This window comes from Neofelis nebulosa, chromosome X, assembly GCF_028018385.1.
Source record: "Neofelis nebulosa isolate mNeoNeb1 chromosome X, mNeoNeb1.pri, whole genome shotgun sequence".
Classification (NCBI taxonomy): domain Eukaryota; kingdom Metazoa; phylum Chordata; class Mammalia; order Carnivora; family Felidae; genus Neofelis; species Neofelis nebulosa.
Window position 1 is genome coordinate 87280809 of NC_080800.1, and position 10244 is coordinate 87291052.

Genomic DNA, 10244 nt, shown 5'->3' on the forward strand with positions numbered 1-10244 from the left:
TTCTTAATTTCAGCTCAGATCATGACCACATGGTTCCTGAGTTCAAACCCCACTTTGGGCTCTGCACTGACACTGCAGAGCCTGCTTGGGATTTTCTGTCTCTCTCTCTCTCTGCCCTTCACCTGCTCATGTTCTCTCTCAAAATAAATTCTTAAAAAAAGTATACATGGAAGGGGTGCCTTCCATGGCTCAGTCGGTTGGGCGTCCAACTTCGGCTCAGGTCATGATCTCATGGTTTGTGTGTTTGAGCCCCACAACGGGCTCTGTGCTTATAGCTCAGAGCCTGGAGCCTGCTTTGGATTCTGTGTCTCCCTCTTGCTGCTCCTCCCCCATTCATGCTCTTTCTCAAAAATAAGTAAATGTCAAAAAATTAAAAAAAAAAGTATACATGTAAGAAAACATGTGTCTTCATCCAGGTCTTGCACACAAGCCTTAGGTGAGTGTCTTGACAGTGCCTACCTTGGGGCAAGACAGTGTACCTGGGGGTATCCAGGATCAAATACAGCAAGATAGAGAAGTCAAGAAGAGTCAAAGATGAAACTGCTAAGATGGTAAGATGTGTCAGAAAAGAACAGTGCTTGAGGAGTTAAGATGGCAGGGAGGAGTTAAAAAATAGTGCTATATATAGCATTGTATCTCACATCTATAATGTGCCATGTACCCTGCTAAGTCCTTTACATGTATTATCTCATTTAATCCTTACAGTAACCCTGTGAAATTAGTATTATCTTTATCTTACAGATAAAGAAACAGGCTTAAAGACTAATGTGCTATTTTGCCCATGGTCACTTAGCTAGCAAGGAAGAGAACCAGTACTTGAACCCAGGTCTAGTGACACTCCAGAGCCTGTCCCCATAACCACCAGGTGCTGAATTGCTGACTGTAGAATCCTCTGGGTAGGTGGGCCTCGGTATCCTAGTGCGAAAGGTCCAGGCTCAGGCTAGAACTCAACCACTAGGGGGCAGTGCATCTCCTGCCGTTGCTAGATCCCAGGTAACTTGCTGGCGCCTTGGGGGGAGCTGGCTGTTCTCTCCCCCAGGGGTGGAAGACTTCGGGAAGAGCCCAGAGCCTGACTCCAGCTTGTTCTTACACTTTCCTTCAGTTCCCTTTTAATTTACACTTGGCCCCAAGCCCCGGTGTCCCCCGTGATGGGGATAGAAATGCCTTTGCACAGTAGTTGAAATTCTCTTCCAAGTAGGGCCCAGTAGAGCAGGTGAGCTGTGTGCCCTTATGGCACTTGCATGACTTCTCTAGGGAAATCATTAAAGGGTAGGAGGAGCCTAGTAGGAGCCAGGACTCTGTAGCTACATTGCCCAGGCTGTCCCCTCAGCTTCCCAACGTCCTGGCTGTCACTTAACTTCTCTGAGCCACTTTCCTATCTGTGAATATGAGGATAGCACCACCTACCCTGCTGGGGTTTGGTGAACCTTGTTTGGGATAAAGCATGTGTGGTGCCGAGCTCAGTGCCCGGCGCACCACCTCGGCCACTGGTAGTTCCTCCCTCTGGACCCAGACTCTTCAGCCAGAAAGAAGCATGCCCAGCAGGGGCCCATTCCACTCAGAGGCCACACAGCACTACGGGGCAGGAACAGAAGTCCCTCATTAGCCCCTGACCCCTGGTAGCCCTGTGCCCGAAGAAGCCCAGGTTCTGTGGGAACCTGCCACTGCCCGGGAGGAGGCCCCCAAAGTCCCTCCCTCAGTGACATCTTTCAGCATCTGTCAGTTTTTCCTGGCCCAGAATTACTCCTAACCTCTGACTTCTCTCCAGCCAGAACTGAAACTTTTTCTCTTCCTGCCCTCCCACAGATTTAATCCTTCACCAAGCCTGTAGATTTCATCTCCTGAAAGCACAGGGTTCTGGAATGAGACAGAGGTGAATCCTGGTCCTGCTGCTTATCACTGGGGTGACCTGGGACAAGTATTGTAATCGCTCAAAAACTGGCTCAGCCATTTATGAATTGTGTTACCTTGAGCAGATTCCTTAATCTTTCTGAGCCTCAGTTTCCTCATCTATGCTAGTACTTATAATTTAGGATTGTTGTAAGGATTAAATGAGATAATACATGTAAAGTGGCTGGCACTTAGAAAGTGCTGTGGATTACCAGTGGTGTGATTTGGGGCAAGTTTGTTTTTTTTTTTAAACCACTCAAAGGCTCAGTTTTCCTAACTGTACCCATCCCTCGGGGTTGTTATATGAAATGAGTTAATCCCTGTAAGGTTCCTAGCCATGTGCCCAGTCCATAATAAGAATTCAATAATTATCAGCTGTGTGACTCTTATCCTCCTAGCCACCCCATTGCCTTGTACCTTCTGGACAGGGCTAGCTTAGTGGTGGAAGAAAGCACTTTCCCTATCCAGAGGGGAAACCTACCCTTAACCCACCTACCCACCTACCCCCGACTATGCCTGCATGGTTATCTAATAGGTAGTTTGTCTCCTTTCCTCCCTAACTGCCTGGTGTAAAATGGTGGCCTGAGTTCCCTATTCTGCCCTGTCAGGAACCTGGTGTTGCCTACTGTGTTTTTGGCTTACTTCCTGCTGGCAAGTCTCAACCTCCATGCAAGCACACGAACCCAGGTACAAAAACCTTGCTCTTAGTTTTTCTCATGCATAAATGGGCATAATAACTGTGCCTATCTCCCAGGATTATTGTGATTATAGTGCCATAGGAGATCTTGGGTATAATACAAATAGCAAGTACCTGGCAAAGAGTGTGGTGACTACCGCTTACTGAGTACTCTTTCCCAGGGTTTTTCTTTTTTGTTAATATTTATTATTTTGAGAAGGAGACAGAGAGAGGGAGAGTGAACAGGGGAGGGTCAGAGAGAGAGAGAGAGAGAGAGAGAGAAAATTCCAAGCAGGCTCCACACAGCCAGTGCAGAGTCCAATATAGGGCTCAAACTCACAAACTGTGAGATCATGACCTGAGCCAAGACCAAGAATCTGATGCTTAACCAACAGAGCCACCCAGGCACCTGACCTCTTTGCCACGGTTTTGTACCTGGGTTTCTGTGCTTGCATGGAGGTTGCTACAAGCCTTCCCACCTGGGAGGGAACAAAAACACAGTAACAGACACCAGGCTCCTGACAGGCCAAAACAGGGAACTCAGCCACCTAACAACCTTGTTTGGGATTATGACTGGCAACAATTTTGAAACAAGGGCCTGAAGCAGAAAGGAGACAAACTGCCCACTATTGCCACACAGGTTCAATTGTGGGGGGAGGGGAGAGATGGGGGTTGGTAGTACCCACCCGGGTAGAGAAGAGGGCTTTCTTTGCCTAGAGACAGAGGAAAATAAGCAGAGAGCTGACAGCTGAGTTGACACATGAGTGGAGTGGGCCTATGGATAGAGCCAACATTTGGCAGATATGGGAACCTGAACACAGGTACACTGCCTCCAGATATGGGATTTGAACACAGGTACACCTGCCTCCAAAGCCCATGCCCTTAGTCATTATAATGTATGGCACAGAGTAGGTCCTCAATATGTATTTAATGAAGGAAGTCATAAAGCTGCCTCTTTCTGGAAAGTGTTCGCCCTCCTTGTTTACCTGGGCCCATCCTTCAAAGCCCAGCTCAGATGTAGCCTCACACTCAACTGACGTGCCCTCTCTCAGTTGCTCTTGAGTGGGGGAAATGGGAGGCATTAGTGCTGGAGTGAGGAGGTATAGGGCACTAGGATGGGCCAGCTGAGAGAGCTGGAGGAAAAACTCTGAGTTTTGCACAGAGAGCTGTCTCCTGAGTTTGTATACCAGATTTGAAGTTGCCACAAGTACTGGATACACCCATGACAAAGTAATTCACACTGGGCTCTCATTAGTCATAACAGTGAATTCCAATCACTTAGCAACCATGTGTGGGGAGGGAGGTTGGGAGCCATTTCAGGGGCAGGGGACTGGGAGGAAAGGTGGATAAAATGTCTGCCACTGACAAATAGCACGTGTGCAGTAAGGAGGAGGAGGGGAGAAAAAGTGAGAGGAGCTCATTCTGAGTTAAGAATTAGTGCTCCAAGGGCTTTAGGGTCCTTAAGCCCCTGGGGATTTAGGGATTTGTAATTCTATGCTATATAATACCCTAAAACCAAGGATATTGGGATTCCAAGGATTTTAAATGCCTACAACCTATGGCACAAGGACTCAAGCAATTTTTGAGCTATGAAATGCTGGGAGCTTAGGACCCAAAACAAGGGTTTTAAATGGAACACTGGACATGTTAAAATACTAATCCGCCTTCGGCTTCAAATCAATCTTGTTTTAACCCTTGGGACACCAGTCTCCAAACCATCTTCCCAACAGTCTAGGGATTCCCGAAGGTGCCTCACAGAGGGGTGGAGAAAGTTTACTGGAGAGAGGACAGCAGGGTAGGAATTTTGCATCAGCCATTGTGCCTTCTACCAGGGCAACTCCCTCTTCATTTGGTTTGTATATTGGGCTTCTGCATTCCATTCAAAAGAAGGGTGTTCCTGCTAAAGCACAAAAAATAAGTTTTGAAACCTCTATCCTATGAAAAAGGGGCCAAAAACCTGTAGAGAGTGGCCCAGGAAGCCACATTTGACCTCTTTTTAAAAAAAAAAATCACAAAGATTCTTCTGGTAAACCAAATGGTGCCAGAGAGATCACATGGATCAGGATAAATTATCCATTAGTTGAGTAAAGCAGTCATTAGCTGACTCTACAGATAAGCTCATGTCTGTTATAAAATTAATAGTAATCACTACTACAGCTATGATTGTGATGACTACCATCATTTACTGAGTGCTGTTACTATGTGCCAGGGCTGTGCTAAATACATCTATTGTCTCTTTGAATCCTCACAACAACCCCTAAGAGGAAGTATTACTTTCTCCATTTGACAGATGAGGATACTGAGGCTGTGAGTGGATAAGTCACTTGACCAAAGTCACACAGCTAGCACATGGTAGTTTCTGCTTTACTTATAAGTAAATGGACTAAATGAACTACTTTAGATGGACTAAAAGAACTACAGTGGTCAAAGGTCAACTGTCTGGTGGCCTTCATTAAGGAAATAGGTTAAATCTTGACCAATAGATGGCACCAATGTGTGTTTGGTGGCCTGCTCAAAGTGTGTCCAAGGTCAGGCACTTCCCAGCTAGGGCTCAGAAATGAAGCAGCCTTTCTTAAGTGGAAGGAGGAGGAGATATGGCCAGCATTTTGTTCTGGAGTCAAATGACATTACCTTGCCCTGTTTGTAGCTAAACAAAGATATGGGAAGCTAGCAAGTGGAGGGGCAGAGGCAGTTCTTTAAGAAGACCTGAGAATCTTTTTCCTTCAACATTTCCTGGGTATGTATGTCCTTTGTGCCAGGCAGCATGCTGTGTGATAAAGTCAAAAGGGGCTATCAAACACAACCCCATCTTACTGCGTAGGAAGAGAGGCAGATGCTATGGCAGAGGAGGTACTGAATATATGGGGACGTCCAACCTGGACTGGAAAGTGTAGGGAGGCTCCTCACAGGAACGTGTCTGAGCTAGTCCTATTGGATGAATGGGAGCTTACAGACATACAAAAGTGTTGAGGCATTCCAGACAGTGGCTTAAAGTCATAAACGGTGTTAGAAAGCATGACATGTTCAAGGACAGACAGCATAGGCTTCAACTGTCAAGAGATGAGTCTGAAGAGACAGGCAAGAACCAGGCTGTTGAACAGCCTAGAATATCAAATTAAGGACTTGGTTTGTGAATATATGAATAGAAAAGCCCTAGATTCTCAAGAGCGTCTGTGATCAAAAAAAAAAAAAAAAAAAAAGGATAAATCCAACTGTTGGGGAGTCAGGGAAGAGCCATGGTAAGGTTTTACACAGGGGCACAACATGGTGTGACCTGGTGGCCAGTGAGGAGGGTAAATTGCAAAGGGACCCGCCAGAGGCAAGAACATTAGTTGGCATAATTGAGGCAGGAGAGGCATGAAGACCTGAGCTGTGGTAGATACAAAGGGAATCCAGGAGATAAAGTTGACAGGGGGTTACTAACCCTCTGATCCTCCCCCAAAACAGGCAAATGCTTATCTCCAAAGCTCAACTGAGGCTGTACCTCTCACTCTTCCCCTCAGCCATCCTCCCAACTTTCAAGCTGATTTTTGGGGGGCCTTTTTGCTACTTTCCTAAGCTGCCTTTGAAGTTTAATCAAGCCTAACTGATTTCACAAGTTGACAGAGAGAGCCTGGCCCCATGCTGGGTCCCTGGCCCTATATTCCCATGGAGTAAAATCTGTCAACTGACCTCAGGTAAGGCAATGAATTGGCCTTGAGCTGGTCTCTGACCCTCTGCCTCTGGCTTCACAACATGGGCATAGTTCAGTTAAGAAATCAGCACAGTTCCAGGAAAAGAACACACATCATCTAGTTTATTTTTCTCCTGATTTGTTTCATACCAACACACAGACCCCAATCGATAGCAGGCAAAATGGAGGGAGGCCCCCAAAGCAAACTGATTTTCTAGATGCCCCTTTCCTTTCCTACAAGGCTCATCAGAGAGGTGCCTCAACTTTACTTGTATCTGATGGTTGTATCCCTGGAGGTGAAGCCAGATGTCAGGCTTTCTGTGGGGAGACAGGACTCTGTGGCCAGCTAGAATGCTGGGGAGTCAAAGATTCCCCCCACCACCAACAAAGAGTAACTGTTCCTCTCCACATGGGCATGCGTTGTCTTAATCTGTTTCCAGGGGACTTCGGAAAGCAAGTCTTGCCCTAGAGCTCCTTGGACCTTCTCACTCAACACAACAGCAACACAGACAATGAGGTGCCCGAGGTCTAGGTTCATAGGCCAGTTGAATATAGCCAGAGTGACCTGGTGACTCAAGAGCCCAACTTTCAATACAGAGGGCTATATCCGGAGATTCCTGTCAAACTGATGCTCTAGAGGCTTGCCAAGCATACTAAACCCCAATCAGACTCTGACCGGTTCAGTTTGTGCACATCAAGAGTGGGAAAGGAAGATGAGCTGTGGCTATGTGTGGTGCCCTCACACACTCTTCCAGCCCCTTTTCATCTGCCTTCTCTTTTTTCTCCTCTTCTTTGTCCTTTTCCTCCTCCTCTTTCTCCTCCTCCTCCTCTTCCTCTTCCTCTTCCTCCTCCTCTTCACTGTTTGAGTCCTCATATAGATTGATGGTGGCCTGGACAGGGAAGTTCTGCAGCAGAATCTCCCCATCACTGTACAGGTAGTCAAAAGAGTGGGATTTAGGCCAGAAGAACCTGTGGACAGAGAAGAAATATGGTCCCTAACTTCCACAGGTCTCATATATACAGGCCAAGAAGGAATCCAACCCCTATACTCCTTCCCTTACCTGCATTAATGAGGTGAAAGGGAAAAGAAGAAAGCAAGCATTGTAACAGAACCTTCTAGATTGTTACAAATTGACCCCAAGCAGGAAGGTAATGTCTGGTGGGCCTATAGCTGTGGGGAGCCCCTGCCCCAGCACCTGACAACTCTGACACAGATCCTACCCCCTCCCGCCACTTCAGAAGGTCTTCTAGCCAAGAATTACTTAGCCCTGTGTCCTCCATGTCCTACTAAGTCTTTCTTCACTGACGCTGTCCATAGGGGCTCATTCTTAGGGGTCATTGACGGTGCCTGCAGGGAAGGCAACCTTGGCCAATTCCCTTAACCACTCTGGGCTTCAGTTTCCTGGTCTATGAAAGAGATAGTGGCATTGCCTCCCCACTCCTGCTTCACAGGGATGTTGTGAGGATTTAAAGAGCTAATGGATCTACATCAAGTTCCGATCTTGGCGCCAGAAGCTTACCTGACAGGGTGATGGAACTCGGAGTTAGCCTTGGTGACTTTGGCACCTGTTGCCCCACCAGTAGCCTGTCCAAAGCAAAAGCTAGCATGTGGGTCAAAGTACGTGGCCAGACAACTGCCTCCTCTGTATCAGAGGTCACAAACCTACAGGTAAGATAATCTAGAAGAAACCTTAGACATCCCTGGGAACAGCCCTTTCCTGCCCCACAGCAAGAGTTGTGTCCTGGTGTTGGTTGTAAAACAAGGGCACAGAATCCTGGGGGTTGTTTGCTTTTCTGCCCCTATTCTAATACCTGTGTTGTTTGGAGACTGTCCAGGAGACAGAGTTCTAAGCAGCAAAGATTTGGAGATGGGTTTGGGGGAAGAGCACTAGGGTTAGGTGCCAGGAGACCAGGATTCTAGCACCAGCTCTACCACAGACTATCTGTGGGGTCTGCCCAAGTCCCTCCCCTCTCTGGGCACTGTCTCTTCATCTTTCAAACTGCCATGGAAACCTTGGGTCTGCCTTCCTCCCAGAGCCAGAATCAAATATGCACAAGTCTGTGGAGATGCTATCCCACATCCACAGCCCTGGGCCAAGGTCAAGGGCTCTCTGGAAAGGGATCTGGTCAATGTGAATACACGTGGCCACATATGCATGTGACTGTGTGTAACGGGGGCTCAAACTCACCGAGTCTATAAGTTTCCTCACCTCCGTTGTTGGGTCATTTGTAGAGGACAGCCAGGGCCTCCAAAAGCAAGCTCCTCTAGGACAAAGAAGGAGGAGCTCAATCAGTGGAGGAAGGAAACTGGAGCCTGGAAATCCCTGAGATAACAAAAGAGGCTTCCTGAAAACTTGGTTCAGATGCCTACTCCAGGAAACCTTTCCTGAGGACCTCAAGCCCAGGTCAGGGGGCCTCCTCCCTGCTTGGACAATGTGATCATTGCTTTTGTCATGTTGTTTTGTAATTATTTTTACTCACCTTTGAGCTTCTTAGGGGCAGATTTATGTTTGATGATGTCTGAATCCCCAACACCCAGTACAATGCCTGGTACATAGTAGGCATGTCACTAAATGTTTCTTGGAATGTTAAATGTTTGGAGGAATGTGGAAAATATCTTGCCTCCACCTCCTGTTCCAAGAAGTAGAGCTCAGAGTCCTACCATCTTCCTGGGCTGGGGAAAGGGGTCTGAAATATTCTTGGGCCCACTGCTTCCCTGCTGGACTACCAGAGGTCAGAAAAAAAGCAAATGGAGATCTTATGGTGTGGTCGGAAGGAGACAGTCCCCCAGTCAAAGGCTTCTTGGGACTCTGGTCCTCTTTTACCCCCTCTTCAGCCTGGATCAGATTAAACTCAGGCTTCATGGCAGTCTCCCCTGTGCTCCTCAGTGGACTGAGGAACTTGGCCCATGAGGCCCTGGCTGCTTGGCTTTCAGCTTTGGCAATGTCCACTGTCCCCAAGTCCCTTCTTGCCACCTAGAGGGATGAGTGAGGTGGGAAGCCAGTTGAGGTATTTCAGCCTGAGATCTGGAAGGGGCAGTCTCTGAGGGCTGTGAGGCTTTGCCTTACTCCTCCATGGAGAGCAGGGGCATCTTGGACATTTCATTTTTTTCCTCCCCCATGACCCCATTAAACCTGAATTCAGGTTGCCAAAGGCCAAGTTCCACTTACCTTTCACTGCCACCTACATGCTGTCTGGAAGCAAGTGGTGATGGACTTAATAGGCCAGGGAGTGCCTCGGGGGCCTGCGGGAGGGCTGGAGCTAGGGCCAGGGCCAGGGCTGGGACAGGGGCAGCAGCAGGAACAGAAGAGTCCATCCTTAGGGGATTGGAAGCCAGGCAGGCTGTAGGGGCTCCTTTTTCTCAGAACCTCTTGCATTCTTCTGGCTTTTCCTTGGAGACCCTTTTATAAGGCCTTCTTGGACTCATAAATTATTCAGGGCAGTGCAGGGCTGGGGGACCTGGGAGGAGGGATGAGGATTTAGAATGGGAGCTCAGGGAGGGGGAGCTGGGTCCCTGGGTGTGAAAGCTCTCCCAGTTGAATAAACAGAGAGTCAGTGGGGGGTGAGGGATTTTCTTTACCTCCAAGTCAGAAAGGAAAACACAAAAGGGGCAAATCACACACCATTTGTGCAAATTCCCCAGGCAGTAGCAAGGCCAGAGGGGGGAAAGGAGGGAAGCTCATTAGCACCCCAAACCACAGAAAGTTGTCAGGCACAGAGGGCTGGATAGATAGGCCTTTGTCAAAGCCGGTTCCCAACAAGAAGGGCCAGCTGACCTGGCTAAGGAGAGTGAGGGACTCACACATCACTTCGGCTCAAACCCCAAAAAGATTTGCCAAGTGGACCTGACATGGGGTGCCTGCCATTAAGCATACCACCTGGGTTAGGAAAAAAGGAGGTTCTGGATGAAGCAGGTCCAGTTGTCTGTGGAGTGAGCCTCAAATCTTCCTTCCATGCCCTTTGCTTTATGGGTCAGTTCATTTGCAAAAGTGCCTGAGTCTCCTC

At 48.0% G+C, this 10244-nt stretch overlaps 1 protein-coding gene across 1 annotated transcript; it reads right to left on the bottom strand.

Annotated features, from left to right (window-relative positions):
• Nucleotides 1–6086: 6086 nt before the first annotated feature.
• Nucleotides 6087–9663, bottom strand: RIPPLY1 (ripply transcriptional repressor 1). The gene is made up of 4 exons (XM_058713035.1): nt 9410–9663; nt 8429–8504; nt 7760–7824; nt 6087–7208 (listed from the first exon to the last, which is right to left on the bottom strand). Exons 1-4 carry the CDS (start codon nt 9553–9555, stop codon nt 6920–6922), a joined length of 576 nt encoding a protein of 191 aa, XP_058569018.1. The 5' UTR covers nt 9556–9663; the 3' UTR covers nt 6087–6919.
• Nucleotides 9664–10244: the final 581 nt, after the last annotated feature.